This window comes from Camelus dromedarius, chromosome 12 (assembly GCF_036321535.1).
Source record: "Camelus dromedarius isolate mCamDro1 chromosome 12, mCamDro1.pat, whole genome shotgun sequence".
In the NCBI taxonomy this organism is placed as follows: domain Eukaryota; kingdom Metazoa; phylum Chordata; class Mammalia; order Artiodactyla; family Camelidae; genus Camelus; species Camelus dromedarius.
The window spans coordinates 25203030-25222770 of record NC_087447.1 but is presented as its reverse complement, the minus strand read 5'-3'; the positions used below and the strand labels follow the sequence as shown (position 1 = coordinate 25222770).

Below are 19741 nucleotides of genomic sequence, written 5' to 3'. Positions count from 1 at the left end.
TAGGCTCTCCAGATGTTTTCTGTCCTATCCTATCAACCCTTCTTTTTTTTTTTTTTAAACTGCTTTGACTGCCATTTTTTTATGTTGAAGTATAATCCTGGTATCAGTAAACTACACATTTTTAAAGTGTACAACTTGATAAATCTTACATGTGAATCTAACCATGACACAATCACCACAAGATAATGAACATATCCATAATCCCCCAAAACTTCTTTCTGCCCCTATGTCATCTATCTCTCACTCCTGTTTGATTAGTCCCCCTCACCCAGGCAACAACAATCTACAGTGTTGCCGCTTTAGATTGGTTTGTATTTTCTAGAGGTTTATATAAATGGAATCATACAGTATCTCTGGCTTTTTTCACACAACAAATATTTCAAGATTCATCCATATTGTTGCATGTATCAATAGTTCATTCTTCTTTATTGCAGAGCAGTATTCCATTACATGGATATATAACAATTTGTTTATCCATTCACCTGTTGGTGAACATTTGGGTTGTTTCTTGTTTTTGGCTATTAAAAATAAAGCTGTTGCCTTTGGTAAGTAGTTCCTCAAAAAAGTTACCACATGACCCAGTAATTCTACTCCTAGGAAAGAGAAGTACAAACATATGTTAAATCTTGTGCATGAATGTTGGTAGAAGCATTGTTTATAACAGCCAAAAAAATGGAAACGATCTAAATGTGCATCCACTGATGAATGGATAAACAAAATGTGGAATATTCATAACCATGGAATATTATTATGCAATAAAAAGGAATGAAGGACTAATATATGCTACAACCTTGAAAACATCATGTCAAGTGAGAGAAACCAGACACAGAAGGCCATATATTGTATTTTTCCATTTATATGAAATGCCCAAAATAGACAAATTCCTAGAGACAGAAGGTAGAAAATGGTTGCCAAGGGCTGGGGAAGGGGAATTGATTGCTAATGAGTACATGGTGTCTTTTATGGGACGATGAAAATTAGATAGTGGTGATGTTTGCACAATTCTGTAAATATACTAAAAACTACTGGACTTGTATATCTTAACAGGGTAAATTTTATGATATGGAAGTTATATCTCAATAAAACTGCCTTTTTCAGCTTTAATGAGGTATAACTGACAAATAAAATTGTTAAGATATTTGAAGTGTACAAAGTGATGATCAGATAAATGTATATGTTTTGAAAGCAATCCTCCCACCAAGTTAATTCACACATTCATCACCTCACATATATGTATTTTTTTCTTTTTTTGTTTGCTGAGACTATTTAAGTACTACTCTGTTAGCAGATTTCAAAAGCTATAATGATCATTCATGTATATGTCATTATCTGGACATACATTTTCATTTCTCTTGGGTAAATACCCAGGAGTAGAATATCTGGGTTATATGATAGGTGTATGTTGGATTATTAAGAAACTGCCTCTCTTTGGCTCGTACCACTTTATATTCTCAGCAGCAGCATATTAGAGTTTTAGTTCCTACACACAGCCAGCAACATTTGGTAGGTCAGTCTTTTAATTTTTGACATCTTAGTAAACATCTAGGGGTATGTTTTAATTCTCACTTCCCTAATAACTAATGCTAGTATCTTTACCTGTGCTTGTTAGATACCTGTACATACTCTGTGATGCAATCTGTTCAAAATTTTTGCCCAGTTTTTAATTGGTTGGCTATTTTCTTATTACTGAGTTTTGAAACTTCTTTATCTATTCTGAATACAAGTCCGTATCAGATGTGTAATTTGCTAATATTTTCTCTTAATCTGTGGCTTGACTTGTCATTCTTTTAACGATGTCTTTAAGAGAGTAGAAGTTCTTAATTTTGATGAAGTCCAATTTACCATTTTCTTTTCATTCATGGATCATGACTTCAGAGATGCATCGAAAAAATCTTTGGTCACAAACCAAAGGTCACAAAAATTTTCTTCTGTGTTTTCTCCTAGAAGTTTAGCAGTTTCAGATTTTACATTTAGGTCTAAGATTCATTTTAAATTTATTTTTCCAAACAGTACAAAGTATGGATTCAGTTTCACTTTTCTCAAATATGGATATACAATTGTTTCAGCACCATTTGTTTAAAACATTAGATTCCCTTTGTATCTTAGTCAAAAATCAATTAATCATGTGTGTGTCTATTTTTGAGCTCCTTATTCTCTTCCTTTAATCTGTCTAATTTGATGTCAATATCACAGTCTTGATTACCATTTTGCATTCTTGCTAGCAATTTATTAGAGTTCCCATTGCTCCATATCCTTATTAGCACTTGGTATTGTCAGTTTAAAAAAAAAAAACACTTTCATAGTAAGTGTGTACTAGCACTTACCATGTTTTAAATTTGCATTACAATTGGGTTGTTCTCTTTCTTATTTTATTGAGTTTCCTATAATTTTTTAAACTTAATTTTCCCTAATTTCCTAAACAATAACTCTCAGGTGTGTATCAAGGCTTCCTTTTTTTTTTTTTTTTTTTGGCATTTCCAAATAAGAGGCAAGCTTGCAATTACTACAAGTAGATAGTCTGCCCCAGAATGTTAGAAAGCATTGGCTTGAATTCAGGCCAACCCTCTGGAGTCACCTTGAGTTCCTCTTTCTCTCACATCCCTTATCTGATCTGTCAATAAATCTTACCAGTTTTACCATCTTCTACTCCATCCTCGTAACAGCTTTCTAACCAGTTTCCTTACTTGGGCCCTTGCCCAACTTACATCATTTTGGCAATACACCTGCCACAGTGATGCTTTACAAAAAAAGTGAAGTTTGACCTCCTTACTCCTCTGCTCAAAACCTGTTAGAGGCCCATAAGAGTCAAAACCAAAATTCTTATAAAGGCTACAAGACCATGATCTGGACGTGGCTATCTCATCTCCTATTCCTCTCTTTCTCAGATCCAGCTCACAGGCTTCCTTGCATCTGCCTCAAATCCTTTCCTTGTTTCCTCTGCATGAAAAACTTTCCTGCAGATTTCTTCATTGGTACTTTCACTCCCCTCAATTCTCCTTATCATTTGAGGCATCTTCTTTGCTCACTCTGTCCAAAAGGGCATGCACACACACTCATACACACACCATTTCTCTGTTTTTGTCTTCCCAGTAGTGCTAGTTAACATGTTACATACAATAACTAATTCATAATGGCCAAGACATTCGGAGATCACCGTGTTTTGGGTGCTTTATAAATTAATTTACTTAACCCTCACAACATCACCGTAAGATTAGTACATGATCTTATTTTCCCAAAAGGAAGCTAAAATGCAGAGGTTAAGCAATTGCCCCAAATCACACATCCATCAAATGGTGCAGCAGGGATTCCATCAGTACCAAAGGATTCGACTCTGGAGTCCATGCTGAAAAACACGACGCCATTCAGGGTTGCTTTTCTAATCACTTTGTAATGTTGGCGCTTCTCATGCGCCCACTGGACTATGAGCTAACCCCCAGTGCAGAGAGCACTGCCTACTAGCTAATCGCTCAATGAAGGCTTAAAGTGAGTTAACTTATAACTCGAAAAAAACTCGTTTAAAATTTAGTGGGTAGGTGGTCTAGGTGAGGCGCAAGCGGAGCGGTAACATGAAAGAGAGTCGGAAAGTCCACTCCAGAAGTTAGAGGCCGCGAGAAGCGGCGCAGGAAGGTATCGGGGTAGGGCCCGTCCGCGACCCGCCCCAACCCAACCCAGCCCCGAGAGCGTCAGCCCCGCCCCCAGCAGGAGCGCGCGCTACGATTGGCCCCACGTCCCAGTGACCCCGCCCCGCAAGACCCGCGCAGGATAACCCGGAAGCGGTTGTGAGACGCCGCAGCGCGGCCCAGCTGCCTTTTCCGGTCGGCGTGGTTTGGCAGCGGAGTGTCCGCCGTGCCCCGGCCTTCACCATGAGCGTCCCGGCGTTTATCGACATCAGCGAGGAAGACCAGGTGTGTTCCCGGGCCGTGGGTGCTGACAGGGCGGGGTTGGGGGGCGGCCTCAGGGGTGTGAGGGGACGAGTCGGGGCCGAGCCAGGGCCAAGAGGACTGGCTGCCGCCCCGCGGAGCCCGCCGGAGAGCCTAGAGCCGCGGTTCACTCCTCCACATGCGGGAGTGGGGAGGCCGCGAGGGAGGGGCGCGCGTTCCTGGTCTGGAGTTGCACTGGCTCTCCGCCCGGCGGTTCCAACGCTGGGCCGGAGACTCGACCGCCAACTTCCTGGTCGGCGTCGGGGCCCTTCTCGGCACAGTACTTTCTGACTCATTACGGAGGGGTTCTGCTTCCGTCCCCCAAATACAGCCACATCCGGAGTGGGAGGTGGCGAATCTAAACGAGAAAGCAGCCCAGGGAAAAATAATTTGATACTTAAGGTAAAAGTGGTTGGAAAGGCACAGGTGACACCTCTTTTGTACGTAGGTCGTATTTTATATTATTACTTGAGCAAGAGTGAGAGTTCTGTAACCTGAAAGCATAACATCAATTTCACTCATACTTCGAGGCATATACCTGGTGAACAGTCCAAATAGTTCTACACTCTGGAGTTTGCTCTTTGGTGGACGTTGCTAATGTTTCTTATTTTCTCCATAACAAGTTAAACTTTGGTTAGTGGGAGTTAAACCAAGCTTGAAATTATCTTCCCTAAGTTAATTTTGCAGAACTGAAAACTGTATTCTGTGAATTTGTAAGTGTTGTCATTTTGTATTTTTCTGTTACTACCCTAACGTGAGGATTTTTGTTTCCGTAGACGAGAAAACAGCATTACTAGTTTAAGATAACTTAGAATTGCAGGTGTGACTTTCCCCCCTTGGTAGAAATGCAGACCCTCAGCTCTGAAGAGCAAAGTAAGAAGGGGAAAGGAATATGGGGCGCGGGGGCGGGAGGAAGCTAGGGAAGGAGTAGAGCACAATTAGAAAGGAAGGTTTGTGAAAGACAAGGGAAAAAAGCTTATCTGATTAGGAATGGAATCATGTTATCAACAATTGGCTATTAGATTACTAAAAAAAGCTTTTTTTTTTTTTAACATAGAAGAGGATTTGTAGATGCAGGAAGTTCTTGTCATTGATTATATTAGTTTTAAAGTGTCATTTCTAGTTAGGTTATGCTAGCTACTGTTCTTGTAACAGTTTCACACCAGCCATTCCTTTTGAGTGGATAAATACTCAGTTTAACTTTTGTCAAATTCTGTAAAGTGGAGTTCAGAATCCTTGTTTCCTTTGCTTTTACCACTCCACAACCATTTGTGGCAGTAAGGATAACAGATAAAAACAATAAACTGCTGACTAAATAGTTCTTAGAAAAAGTTTGCTTTGTGTGTACAAAGCTGAAACTGTGGAAATGCCTTTTTTTTTTTTTTTTTTTACCATAATGTGTTTCCTTCATAGAGAAGCATATAGTGGTATTTTGTGCTCTCTGATATGGTGACAGTTTCATGAAATCTTGTTTATAATACTAACTCATATGAGAAGTTACTGTGTTATCTGAAACTATAGCACCATCGGGTTTGCAGATTTAATGTATTTTTCTTACGTAGCCAAACATATTTGTGGGTTTAGAAAATGTGATGTCTGTGTACTTACTAATGGTATCCCTACATCTTCCTGTTTCAGTTCTTCGTTTTATTGTGTTACATACTGTTTGCATTCATGTTTGGCTGCTACAAATACCAAGTCCTCAAAAGAATAAGTTGTTAAATATTATATATGCATTAAAATAGAAGATGTCTAAATACCTGGTTGAGGTACTGTAGTTATGTTTTTATAGGTCCAAAAGTGCTTTCTGATCCAGATAGGCATTTAGCATGTTAAAAGATTAATTACATAGTAGATTCAATAAATATTTTGTTCAAGGCAGCATTCAAAAGCAGTCTTTTTATCTTTATATCTCCCAAAATGCTAGTCTCAAGAGAGGTTCTCAAACATTTAATTAACAAATGATACCCCCTTGCCGATGTAACATCTAACTTTTAGGTAACTGGGTACACCTGAGAGCAATAAAACTTTATATCTTTAAAGCAAATCAAGTTTACCTACTCAGATCATACCCCCCCCCCCCCGGCTCCGCTCCCTCAGAAAAGCTTTGGCTTATATTAGAACGGTTTTTTGCTGTCTACTGGAGGTCCAGGTGATAGAGAAATTCTGAAGGTGATCACTGTGGGTCTGTGTAACCACTTGTTAAGGAAAACCTGGGGCTGTGATGGATGAGGAGGGAGAGAGGCACTTTTAAGTCATCATTAAATGCAATATTTACGTTTTATTTTTTCAGAAGTGGGACAGAATGGTTTGAGGTCTTGTGATTCATAGTTCATTTTATAGATACATAGCAACCCTGTTTGATTCAACAGGCTGCTGAGCTTCGAGCTTATTTGAAATCTAAAGGAGCTGAAATTTCAGAAGAGAACTCGGAAGGTGGACTTCATGTAGATTTAGCTCAAATTATTGAAGCCTGTGATGTATGTCTTAAGGAAGATGATAAAGGTTTGTTTTTAAATTTTTGTAATATTTTTTACTAATCATAAAGGACCTACTTTTTAAACTTGTGAATTAAATTTTTTGTTTGTGTAGAACTTTAAGCACTGTTTTAAATCTTACCTTTGCATATACTTTTAGTTTCTTCTACTCTGTTATACCTACAAAATAAGCCTATTTTGAAAAAACATTTTCACGTCATGTATGTTCTTTTGAGTGTTACTGCACACAGTAAATACTAGTAATTTCAGGATGAACTGAAGGAAAAAAATAATCTCTTCATAAGGTTTAGATTAATATCAAATTGGATACAATTTCAAGTGATCTAAAAGCCATTAAGTTATTTGGCTGATTCTTCATTTGCCATTAAGTTATTTGGCTGATTCTTCATTTATTGTGATAAAATAGGAAATTTTGAAAATTGGGAGTCCTGAAATCTCTCGTTAAGGTTTGAAATTAAACTTGGCATATGATTAATATCCTGCTAGTAAAAGTTGAAACCACATATTATGTAGGCATGTAAGTCAGTCTTCTGTTTTACTGGTTGAAAGCCAAATCTTAACTAATAATTTCCTCCTTTAATAAAATGTATAAGTTGCTTTCTTAATGTTAGCTGTACAACAGAGCTGGTTTAATTTGACCTCATGTGTACTATATTTTTTAGTGTGCACACCATTGAAGGAAGTGTCATCTAGAGCTGCCTTATAGTAGCCAGATTATATCTTTAAGTGTTTTATGTTTAATGGTCTTTAGTGTATTAAAACATTGGAAATACTTATTTAACTAGATACATTAGGTATTATAGTATGGCTGTTGTGTTGTCCATACACATGTAGATGTTGAAAGTGTGATGAATAGCGTGGTATCCCTCCTGTTGATCCTGGAACCAGATAAGCAAGAAGCTCTGATTGAAAGCCTGTGTGAGAAACTGGTCAAATTTCGGGAAGGTGAACGCCCATCTCTGAGACTGCAATTGTAAGTTAAGAACTACAAAGCTCAGTTTTTCAAGGACCTCTTCATGTTACTGTCATTTAATGATTGAAAACAATTCTGGGACTTGACTGTCAGCTGTGTCTCTTATTGGCTGTGTGACCTTGGACAAATCACTTAACCTTTCTGTGCCTCAGTTTCTTCCTTCTAATGTGAAGTTTTTAATAGTATCTCTTTCAAGTTTGTTGTGGGAGCAGATAACATCAATGTAATCACCATCATTACTGATCTCAAACATTGTTTCATTGTTTATTAACCAGGCTAAGCAACCTTTTCCATGGGATGGATAAGAATACTCCTGTAAGATACACAGTATATTGCAGCCTCATTAAAGTGGCAGCATCTTGTGGGGCCATCCAGTATATTCCAACTGAGCTGGATCAAGTGAGTTATTGGGTGGAATACTTGTTCTACTTATAAGAAGTATAGTTTTATAGCTAAAATAAGTAGCAAATATTTGTCTTCTAAATGTTATCTTTTAAATTGTCAAAATATGTTCACTGTGCCACTAAATTTCCTCCTGTCAATCTCATTGTAGGTTAGAAAATGGATTTCTGACTGGAACCTCACTACTGAGAAAAAGCATACCCTTTTAAGGCTACTTTATGAGGCACTTGTGGATTGTAAGAAAAGGTATTCAGAATTAATGTACTAACTTAAAACTTAATAGGCAATATAAGTAGTTGAGACTGCTTTTAAAGACAAGTAGGATAAGATTTTACTCTACTTTGTTCTCCAAGAAGTTGCTGTAAATCTCTTTTTGTAAATTTTACCTACTAAACTAAAGATAACTGCAAAGTTAAAAACAGTTTTTCCCCCATCTTTAAACTTTTTAAAAAGCAAAACTTGCTTTTGTTCTAAAAATGGTACAGCTGTTGTTACCAAAGCTGTATGTAACATTAGACTGAGTTATTTAATGGCGCTTTGATGTCATAGCACAGGCTGGTGCTGTCGCTTTTGTTTAATGGTAGTGAGGGGCTGTCAGTCAGAGTCTCTTATGTAGCAGAGCCCCTGAGATGAAACTGCAACAGACTACTTCAGTGTACCAGCTGGGCTTCTGCAAGGTCTTGGGTTTCTAAGGCTTGTATTCAGCCCTGCAAACTTCATGCCCAGAATATTTATTTTTCTCTATACCCCGTTTATGGGTGGTACGAAACAGTAGGTTTGGCCCAGTTTTTAGAATTAGTGTTGAAGGATAATCCTGCCATTTTGGCCTAGCTTTTCAATTTCTCTTTTCACATAGTGGTTAAAAACTTAGAAAAGGTAATTAGTCTTCAGTTTAGTTTTATTGTACAATTTTTATGGTGGCTTTCAGTGCTGAGGTGTTTAATATATTAGAGAGGATCAACAAGGTTAATGTTTCTGTTATGTTAAATAAAATATGGGTTTTTTGCAGACCATTTACATTTAACAATACAAGAGGAAATTTTTCCATCAAAGTTGCAATGTTTTATTATAAAAGCAGATAAGCAGGGAATCTTGCATTAATAACCTGTTTCATTCTGAATCAGTAGCTGCTGTTTGTTACATGTTGGCCCAGTGGTGGCAGCATTCCAGCCAGTTGTCAGTAAGTGTTGGGAGGAAGTAGTTTTATGACAGACCGTTTCAAATGGGGAGGGCATAAAAGCAACTGCAGAAAGAATCCATATTTTAGTATATACTATAAAGGTGCAGACTGTGGAATAAGACTATTGGGATTCAAGTCTTGGCTTCCCTACTTGTTATATGACCCTGAATAAATTAACATCTCTGTACCTCAGTTTCCAACTTCAAAGTGGAAGTAATAGTGGTACTTGCCTCATAAGGTTGTGGAAAAGGTTAAATAAGATGATACACACATGAAGTTCTAAAAACAGTTGCTTCATTATTGAGAAAGCATTCAGTCAGTATTGGGTATTTTATTCCTATCATTATTCTTTTCATTTTTTTCAAACTCATGTTTAAAAAGTCTTTTTTTCTGGTACAGTAGTCTAAAATGATGAGTCTTACGGTTTTCCTTGAATGTCTAGTGCTTATCAGAGATGATGAATACTGACCGATGATTTCTCTAATTGCTGTTTAGTAGGTCCTCTGTCTTTTGTGTGTAGAAGGGAAGTGACTACAGTAATGGTCTAAAGAATTCCCAAGGTAATTCGCAGAGGACTTGAGCTAGGACACTAGTACGCGTCTGTGCTCTACTCTACATACCCTCGTGCTAACGTATTAGGAAATACCTGCAGCGTTTGCCGCAGGTGATCACTCTTTCCTTCTTGAAACCCTTCCTTCAATTGGCTTTTGGTGCCCTTGTGTAAATTCTTTGCTTCATTCACAGCTCCTCATTTGTGGCTCCCTCCCTTCTTCATTTCTGCTCAATTGTTACCTCATCAAAAAGGCCTTCTCTGGCTCTCTAAAAATGACAGTATTCCTCCACCCTCACATTGCTCCCCCCCATCTATATTTTATTATTGCCCTGTTGCACTTATTACTAACATACATACTATAATGTTTATTATCCTCACTAGAATTTAAGTTTCATGTGGGCAGAGACTTTGTTTTGTTCACAACTAGAATAGTGTCTGATGCTAGTAGGTACTCAGTATCTATGTGCAAAATGAATATTTCTAAAATGTGAACATGCTGTGGAAGCAGTGGATGTAAGCAATATGAAGTGGTAGTCAGTGGAACTAGAGTGTATGCCCTTCCCAGAGGCATTCAACTTAAATTATTTTAAAACACTTCAGAAGTATAAGATTCCTGGCTTTCTCCCAGTTTTCTGATGTGAAAATTAGTTTCTGATATTTGAGTGTAGGTTTCTTTATTTTTAAGAACATATGCAGTCCAGTGGTCACTCTGCAGTCCCTGTCTTCCTTGACCTCTCAGCATTGTGGGACTGTTCCCCTCTTCCCTCACAGAAACTTCTCTCGACTTAGGTGACACCACTCTTTGGCAGTTCATTTTCTCTTTGTAAATTACTCCGCCTCTGCTCCTTTAAATGCTGGTATTCCTCAAGATTTTGAGCTAGGACCTTTTTCTCACTCGGTTCCCTCTCCCTGAGTCATCCATCTATTCCTATGGCTTCTGTCACGTACTGAATGAAAATTCCTGTCTCTGACCCAGGCTTCTCTTCTCAGCTTCAGATCTTTGTATCTAACTGCTTTCAATCTGTTTTTGCCTGTTTCCACCTGGATGTGGCCCACCGGTGCCTCAAACTCAATGTGACCAAAATGAATTTATCATTTTCTCCCTGTAAATTAGTCTCTATCCTTCTAAGCAAGACATCTTGAAGTGGTCTTCTGTTTGTTCTCTCTACAATGATTTTCTGAAGCAAAAATTTCAGCATTTCATTCTTTAGGTTTCCGTTTCCTGTAGCATACAGTACAAAATTCTTAGTATAGCACGTTTAGTCTTTTCCAACGTGGCCTTCTGTGTGTTGCTGTAGCATGGGCTTGGTGACTGTGATGATAATCACCTTGTTATTTTTGTATGGTGCAGTGCCAAACTACAGAAACTATGTGTGTATGGGTGTTTCCTCCCTCCATTTCTCCCCCCCCCCCCTTTCTCATATGCACCACCCTCACCCTTTCTCTTGGTTGTAACACCCGAGACGTAGTGAGCCTGTGTCAACTACAAAAGCACTCTGCTCTTTCCCAGTCTGGACCAGAGGCTGGTACCTGTTTTTGTATGGCCTACAAACTAAGAATGGTTTCTACATTTTTTAATGGTTGAGAAAAAAAAACCAAGGGAAGAAGAATAGTATTTCTTGAGATGTTGAACATTATATGAAATTCAAATTACAGTGCTAAAAAATTTTATTGAAACACAGCCATACTTATTTACATATTGCCTATGGCTGCTTTTGCCTAGACTTGAGTAGTTGCAACCAAGACCATATGACCTGCAAGGTCTAAAATATTTATTGTCTGGTCCTTCATAGAAACTTTACCTACCCTTTGTCAAGACCTGCACTCAACTCCTTTTCTGCCTGAAAAGCTCCTCCCATATTTACACGGTCTCTACTTTTATCTTGGCACTTAACACCCTTTATTAAAAGGTTTTTGAGGTTATCGGCTCAGTGAAGGCTAGGAGCCTTGTCTGTCAACCATTGGATTCCCAAGATGTTTGGCAGTGATGGGCCCTGAATGGATGAATGCTACCCACACTTAGGGAACGAGGAGAGTATGTTTAATAAGACTTGGTTTTTGCCTAGTGCAAAACAAAAAAGTGGTGTTTTTCTTGTTTGTCATTTTACCTTGTTCCTAAGTAGAATTCTGAGACTCTTTTAGTAAGAATGCTTACATGTATGGGTGCCCCCCTTCATGATTTTATTTATATTGGTGGTTGATGAGTGCAAATTGTATAATATCTTCTGAGTCCTTATTATGTGTTAGATGTTGTGAACTTAAATGGATTATTTTATCTGATCTTTGTGAATTCAGATTTCTTAAGCTGATAAGGTATATTAGATTGAAGTATACTGTGGCTGCTAAAACTGGAAAGTGTGCCTGTGCTTGCAGCCTGGAACAAGATTATTAAACCTTAGCTTTATGGGAAGTTTTAAAATGACATTTAACTTTAAAAGAAATGATAGAGTTCTTACTGATTTTGCCCAGGTTAAATCCACATGTAGGGGGAAGAAGGGTTTTTAGAAAACAAAAAAGAGAAAAAAAATTTTTTTCTGCTTAGCAAAACTTAAGCTTTCTATAACTGGCTGAAGATTCATCAGGTTAAAGGAAGAAATACAGGGTGAAGATAAACATTTTCTAAGAGTTCAGATTGAATGAGTGCATTTAGTTATTTTGTGCTTTTCATAGCAATTAATCTATGTAATTTTAAGGATGATTTAATTGGAAAGGTGTTGTTAGTAGAGTTATTTACATATTTGACGTTGGCTCAGCTTTAGCCATACTGTCCTAACAGTTTCTCAGACACAAAACTTTTTTCTCACCTAAGGCCTTTATACCTGGTCTTCTCTCTGCCTGGAAAGTCATCTGACCCCACCTTCCCCCTCCATCCTTTAGATCTCAGCTTACATGTCATTTCCTCAGAGAAAGACTTTCCCTGTTGGTTCTATGAAGTAGCAGCCTCTTTTCTATCTCTGCTCTTGTTACTGTTACATCACCACTTCTTCCTTTATGGCAGTTACTTTTTAGTTATTTTTCCTTAGTTGTGTCTCTTTCCGACTAGAAGGAAAAGTTCCTTGACTTCCCAGAGAGAGGGGCCGTGTGTCTCTGGGTCACCATTGTATATCTCATCAGCAAAGTACTTGGTACTTAGGAAATATTTTGACTGAATGAATAGCAGTAATGATACTCTGAAATACCTAAAGCTGTATTTCTTTTTAGTGATGCTGCATCGAAAGTCATGGTGGAATTGCTAGGAAGTTACACAGAGGACAATGCTTCCCAGGCTCGAGTTGATGCCCACAGGTAACATTAAACAGTGTTCCAGTGATGGTATGTATCAGCAGGGTAGAGCTGGATCCGCCAGTGATCCAGAGCCATTTGACTGCATGTGCTCTGTGATGATTCTGATGTAGAGACCAAAATTCAAGAGTTGGTATTGATGAAAGAACCATAGAAAGCATGGGAAATAGCCACATGGTGTTAGCTGTTTGCTGTATTGCTGAAATGGGGGTTTCCAACCTGAGTAGCAGAACCTAATCTTGGGTTGATTCTATCTTATTAAGGTATGTTGATAGGGAAAAGTTTAGGGCGTTCCAAAAATTAGCCCATTAGCTAAGAGAATAACTACTTCAAACAGTCCTAGGTGTACTTAGTAGCAATACAAATAAAATCAGTTTTTTAAATCTATGAAATGAAAATTATGATAACTTATATAATTTATAGGGTTATTTCTTCACAAAATCCTGTACATGGTAGGTGTTGGTAGAAAGAGTAGTTAGTAGAAAAGGTCTTTGACTCTGAGGTCAGAATGTCTGCTTTCAAATAGTTGACCACTTAATTAGCATTTACTGGGGAGGTTCTTTCTGAGCTAGTGTCATCACTGATAAAATGGTCCTGATAATACTGTGTGTCTCTCAGGGCGCTGTGAGGAAGAAGTGAGATAATGCACGTTAAAGTACTTACCTTCGTGTGACATACAGTAAAATACTACTGCTGTTTTATTTAGTCTTTGATGATGCTGCTGTTTTATTCTTTGATTACTTTGGTGATGCTTTCTCCCCAGATATGTTTTTGTCTGCAAGTAATTTTGTTAAAATGGATGTAACTGATAGATTTATTGGCCTGTTTTAACCCCAATCTTGTAGCTTTTTTAATGCTGTGTATATTGAACTCTTAGATATTTTACTTAATGTATTTCACAATCTGCAAAGGCAGTGAAAAGGACCTGAATTTCAAGACTGTGAGCTTGTATTTTTGTTTTCTAATTAAGGTGTATTGTGCGAGCATTGAAAGATTCAAATGCATTTCTCTTTGACCATCTTCTTACTTTAAAACCAGTCAAGTTTTTGGAAGGCGAGCTTATTCATGATGTAAGTAGTTTATCCTTAATGTGAGAAATGATTTTTCCCCCCTAAATCTTAACATACTGAACCAGAACTCTCTTTGTATTAATGAACATGCCAGTTAGATCTGGAAAGAGAAGAATTATTTATTCATTTTATATGAAATAGGAATAGGCTGATATTTAGGACTGGCTTTAGCTTTTCTCCAACCACTCAACACTCCTGTTCTTCCTCCCTTTCCTTCATTTCCTCGCTTGCTTGGCCAGTATGAACTTAGATGATAACAAATTTCTTTTTAGTATGTAGTGTCAGCTAGCCCCAATTAGGAAGATAAATCTGATATTTAAAAACACATGAGTGCACTTTTCAAGTGCAAGTATAAATACATTTTGGATTATTTTCTGTTTGTGTTATGTCATTACCGCCATCTTTTGGGTTAGATCGTTTAGAACTCACTGTATTTACTGATTCTTTCATCTGAGTGAGTCTGATGAACCAAATGGTTTAGATGGTAATTTGATCAAACATTGAAGTTTCTGCCTGAAAGAAATGTAGAGAGTCTTGTTGCTGTGGGTCAGTATCTTAAAAATATCTTGAGTATAAGTCTTGATTCTTTATTGACTATTTATCTTTTTTTTTTTTGTCTCTGTATAGCTTTTAACCATTTTTGTGAGTGCTAAATTGGCATCATATGTCAAATTTTATCAGAATAATAAGGACTTCATTGATTCACTTGGTAAGTTTCAGAGATTATTCTTTGGAGGGGTAGAGAGAGAAATGGGAATGTGAGATTCAGCAAATATGATCATGGCTTTATGTGTAGATTACCCTAACCAGTGGTGTAAAAGATCTTAACTCCTTAGATGCATGGTGATTTACATTTTTGGTACTTAAAAAAAGCCATGGTAATATAATTGCAATAAACAGCTTTTTCCTTCTAATACAGTATTTTATACTTGGTGCCCACCTCCCCCAGTAACAAATTATAGAAGTATGCTGTGTTGCTAAGCAGATCTAAGTGATGCTGTAGATGGGGGTAGAAATGGAATTGTAGTGATTTTACATGATAGGAGAAACTTTCCTAACTGCAGTTTGTTGGGGACAGCAAGTACCCATTTTCTGAGAGTGAAGTCAACTACAAAACAAAGCTGCTTTTTCTACTCGGCCGTAGTCACATTCGAGGCTAGCTATATTTTCTGTATTAAAATTGGTATGTTAGTCTTCCTGGTTGTTTGAGGTGTACGTAAATAATACATTTATAATCTTTGATTATATTATTAGTTCTCAATTTGGTAATCATTAATTCCTCTCAGCTGTAAATTTTGTGCAGCCATTGGAATTGGGGAAGATTGTATTATTCTGAACATAATAAGGCATTTGAAATACGCTAAGATAAAGTAGATGCAAGTGTGTTTGGGTTGAGTGCTTTGCCAGGTGCACTAGACCCAGAAAACCACATTCTGTCCCAGTTAATTTGTTTTGTGGCATGAAGCTATGTGATGGAATGTTAATGTCAGCAACCTCTTTATTTACGCACTGAAGAAAAAGGAGTAGTAATTAACACTTTGACACTCCCCCATTGATGTGTAATTGACTGTTTCAAAGGAGCACTGGTTCATAAGCTATTGCATGCATTAAAATTACGTTTTCTATATTGCAGCATTTTAAGACAGGGGTCAGTGACAATGCAGAAATTGCTCAATGATGCACATTTTTTTATTACTGCATTAAGGTTTTGACATATTAGTAATGAATAAATGTTTCCATAAAATTAGATTTTTTTATAACTTTAAAATTGAAATACGACACAGAACACTGTGACTTCCTCTTTGAAGGTAGTACTCTACTTTCATGAAACAAAACAGCTTCCTACAAGTCTTTTTAACTCATACTTCACTGGTTTAATAGTTTGATTTTGAGAACAAGAGTCCTAAAGGCATCAGTTTGAAATGTTTTTAAGGGCAGGTATCAATGTGTAAGATAGATCATGGTTTTATATAATTCACTCTAGATATAATCTTCATTCCTCTGTTAGGTTTTTTGATTTCTGGTAAGCTTGTAACTGCACAGAGTAAAATAAATTTAACTTCAAGAGAATTTTTAATTATATTTTAGAAAGTTTAGGACTTTATCATTTTATTGTATTAAAAGACAGCTCTATCTGCCCATAGAATTGATAATGTTAAGGAATTTTCTTGTATTGCCAGATATTGAGAAAAATCTTCAGTATTTGTTCTCTGTGATAGGAAAGACATAGTAAGTAGCATATAGCATTTGTAATTTATTATGCAAACCAGAAATCAAATACCCTGTTTTGCCTTTTGTTTCTTGGAATTCATGCAAATTAACAGTTACTTATTAGAAATCTGTTTGTAAAAGATACTTTGGGGCAAACATAAAATGTGTGTATTTTTGGGTTTAGGTGTAATATTAAACATCTATTACAGCTGAAAGTCTGGTTACAAATGTCTAGATTCCACAGGTGGTATCAGTTTATCTCAAAACACTTTTAACACTTGGCCCAACAAGTAGCACTATCTCGTGTCAACTGAATTGCCCTAACATGTCCACATGTAATCTGGTGTTACCCAGTTGCTACCTTCTTGCTTCAGAAAGTTAATTAGCATCTAATTTGCATTTGTTAATTAGGGTTAATGTGCATTAATTGATTTTTTGATGCTTGTAGATTTCCATTAAACCTAGTTAGCAGTACTTACTTGGGTACCTCATTCATTTGAGTTATGATCATGTTTTTGTTGAGTCTGTGCCAAATAGAAAGCCTGCATCATAATTACAGCTAATTAACAGACGATTAAGTCCTATATTAATGGCTTCCCTAGTCTTCTGCTAATATATGAATGTTATAAATTTCAGTTTTATTTATGGAGTGGTTAGAACTTTTTTAACAATACAAACTTGAGGCTTTTAATTACTAGAGGGTACATGATCAGTCATTTGCTGAGTTTACATAATCTGAAAGTTCAGAGAAAAGAAACGTAATTCTAGATTAATCTTAGAAACTTGTTTTTATAATTAAGAAATTAGCATCGAATCAAATATATTTGATGTGTTATATATAATTCAGCTTCTATTTATGAATAGGTAATAATTTGGATATTCAGGATTAGTAGATAGTTGTATTTCTAGTTATTTTATAAATGAACTTGTTTTCTAGGCCTAGTACTGCCACTGCCACTTTATGACTAGTAAGTAAGTCACTCAATCTTTTTACTCCTCAATTTTATTGTCTTTTAAAGTGAAAGGCTCAGGCATTAAGTTTCCTTTTAGGTCTAATGATTGTTAGTAATCCAAATAATTGTAACAATGTTTCATTAGAAATTATAAGGCAAAATTCTGAATTATTTATAGTTTTCTACTTTTGCCTTAAAAAGAACAGGTGTCACTGTTAATTTTTCTAGTACTTATCACTTTAACCTATAAATGAAATGAGAAACATGCTTTTAAGTATTAAATCCAGAGTAGCCTGAAGGGAAATGGAATGCTTTCATAGCTGAGTGTGTATTAAAATATTTTAAAACTCCATGTTTACCAGTAACACTGACAGAGGACAAATAGTAAGTAGATAAGGAATCTAGTGTTTAAAGGGAGAGCTATTAGTAAAAATAAACTTAAGTAATCCAATTAAATAAAAATGTTCTTATGAAATGTACTTTGTATACTTTAGCTCCTAAAATGTATAAATATTAAAAATGTAAATTATATAAAACTTCTAGGGCCTGAAAATCCCATTTTATAGGTTATTCTCAACTTTAAACCTATCACCAGTGGCACTGGAGCAATAAATGTAGTTACAGAAAAAATTTAAATGCTCCATAATTTAATTATGGGGTCAGTTTATGGTTTGCAAATACAAGAAGCTTTGTCAAGATTACTCTATGTAAGTGCTCCAAACACAGTGACTTCCACAGTTTCACACGAGAGTTGTAATCGTGCAGATCTTTGATTAGTGTGGATACTTAGCTGGTTTCACTGCTGTGTTACTTAGGTCTCCTACATGAACAGAATATGGCAAAAATGAGACTACTTACTTTTATGGGAATGGCAGTGGAAAACAAAGAAATTTCTTTTGACACAATGCAGCAGGAACTTCAGATCGGAGCTGATGATGTTGAGGCATTTGTTATTGACGGTAAGGCAATTAGAACACTTCCTTTTTTTTCTAGAATTTCTCTTTCTACCCCGTGAAACATAAGACTTTTAAACTGCGCTTTATGCTAACAAAGCTAGATTCTTTTGTCGCAAATGTGTATGTTTAGTAGATTAGCAGATTATATTTGTAGTAGAGTGAAAATTCAGTGGAAATATAAATAGCTGTGTGGTTTTTGGTGTGTGTTCTATTCCTTTAAGTCGTGTAGAACAGAGGCCTTTTGGCAGTATTGTAGCATATAGTATGTAGTGGTTAAGAGCCTAGATTTCAGTATCAGGCCTGTGTTTGAGATCAGGTCTTCCTCTATGAAACAGGAATGTAGGAGTTGCGGTTGTGAGGATTAAATTAGATTAATGCAGGTAAGGCACTCAGCTCAGTGCCTGGCACATAGTAAATGACCTACAAATGTTAGCCTTTATCAGTTTTTTATGATTGGCCAAGAAATAGGACCTTGTTCCCCAATAATTGCATTATAAAGTGATTTAACTGTTAATTAGGTTTTTTCTAGAAAAGCTTTTTAAGATTAATAAAATGTACAGAACTGTTGACATGGTTTGTTTCTAATGCTCTAAGTCTCAAACAGTCCTATAAAGAAGTAATATCTTATTAAGAAACCAGCCCCCCCCCATGTGATTGTAGGCGAGAACGCTAGAATTAATGAAAACCGCGTGTGATATTTAGTAGCGACAGGCCCAGCAACCAGAGGACAAACAGCCTGCCTTTTGGTTGCATCATCTTGCTGTGCTTGTTATTAAATTCAGAGAGCGAGTTTGTAAAATAATGTTGGAAAACTGTAAAGTTTTATTGTGGCTTACTTGGTCACAGTTTCATACCGTAGGCTTTTTTCCTGGGGATTTTCCATATAACATGTCATGTAAAACATCTTTTTTCAGCGGTAAGAACTAAAATGGTCTACTGCAAAATTGATCAGACCCAGAGAAAAGTAGTTGTCAGGTAAGACACTTAATACTTTGCAGCATTTTGTAGAGCAATTTAGTTTGTTCTGATTATTTCACTTAAATATTTAGAGAACCAAGGTGGTGTTCTTATCAGTTGACTGTAGTTAAATAGTTGCTATTTATCACAATTTTATTAAAGTTCAGACTGAATGTGATTAGCTTATTTAATGAAAGAGTCCTATTTTCCAGCACATTTCATTTAATGGCTCAGCACTGGCTAGAATACTAATGACTTCTGTGTCTGGTTTATGTAGTTCAGGAGAATAGATGGTTTAGGGTCAATATGGCAAATAAAGGTTTTAAAAATAAGTTTCTAATAATTCTCTTAGAACTCTAAATTATGTTGTCTGTATATTTAACCTGCTTTTAACTAGATACAAGTGTGTAAAATTGTAGAATACCAGAGGATAAAAGGTTGACTAATAACTTTTTTTAATTTTCCCAGCCATAGCACACACCGGACATTTGGAAAACAACAGTGGCAACAGCTCTATGACACACTTAATGCCTGGAAGCAAAACTTGAACAAAGTGAAAAACAGCCTATTGAGTCTTTCTGATACCTGAATTTTTATGCTATATAATTTTGTCCCTTTTGGAAAAAAAATCTAAATCATAGTAAAACATAGACTGAAATCTGACTACAGTCTGGACATTTATTGGTCTCAAATTGAAAAGAAATTGAAAACAAATCACAAATCTTCAGAGGATGCAGAGTAATAAGTTACAAAGGGTCACTATCTTGTAACACATAGGTTGTGTTC

At 36.5% G+C, this 19741-nt stretch overlaps 1 protein-coding gene across 1 annotated transcript; it reads left to right on the top strand.

The window, feature by feature from the left end:
- The first annotated feature begins 3772 nt into the window (after window positions 1–3772).
- Window positions 3773–19618, top strand: EIF3M (eukaryotic translation initiation factor 3 subunit M). Its single transcript, XM_011000476.3, has 11 exons — window positions 3773–3905; window positions 6293–6425; window positions 7253–7391; window positions 7667–7790; window positions 7945–8039; window positions 12728–12811; window positions 13779–13878; window positions 14506–14587; window positions 17858–18001; window positions 18913–18973; window positions 19424–19618. The coding sequence occupies exons 1-11, from the start codon at window positions 3864–3866 to the stop codon at window positions 19542–19544; spliced, it is 1125 nt and encodes a 374-aa protein (XP_010998778.2). The 5' UTR covers window positions 3773–3863; the 3' UTR covers window positions 19545–19618.
- Window positions 19619–19741: the final 123 nt, after the last annotated feature.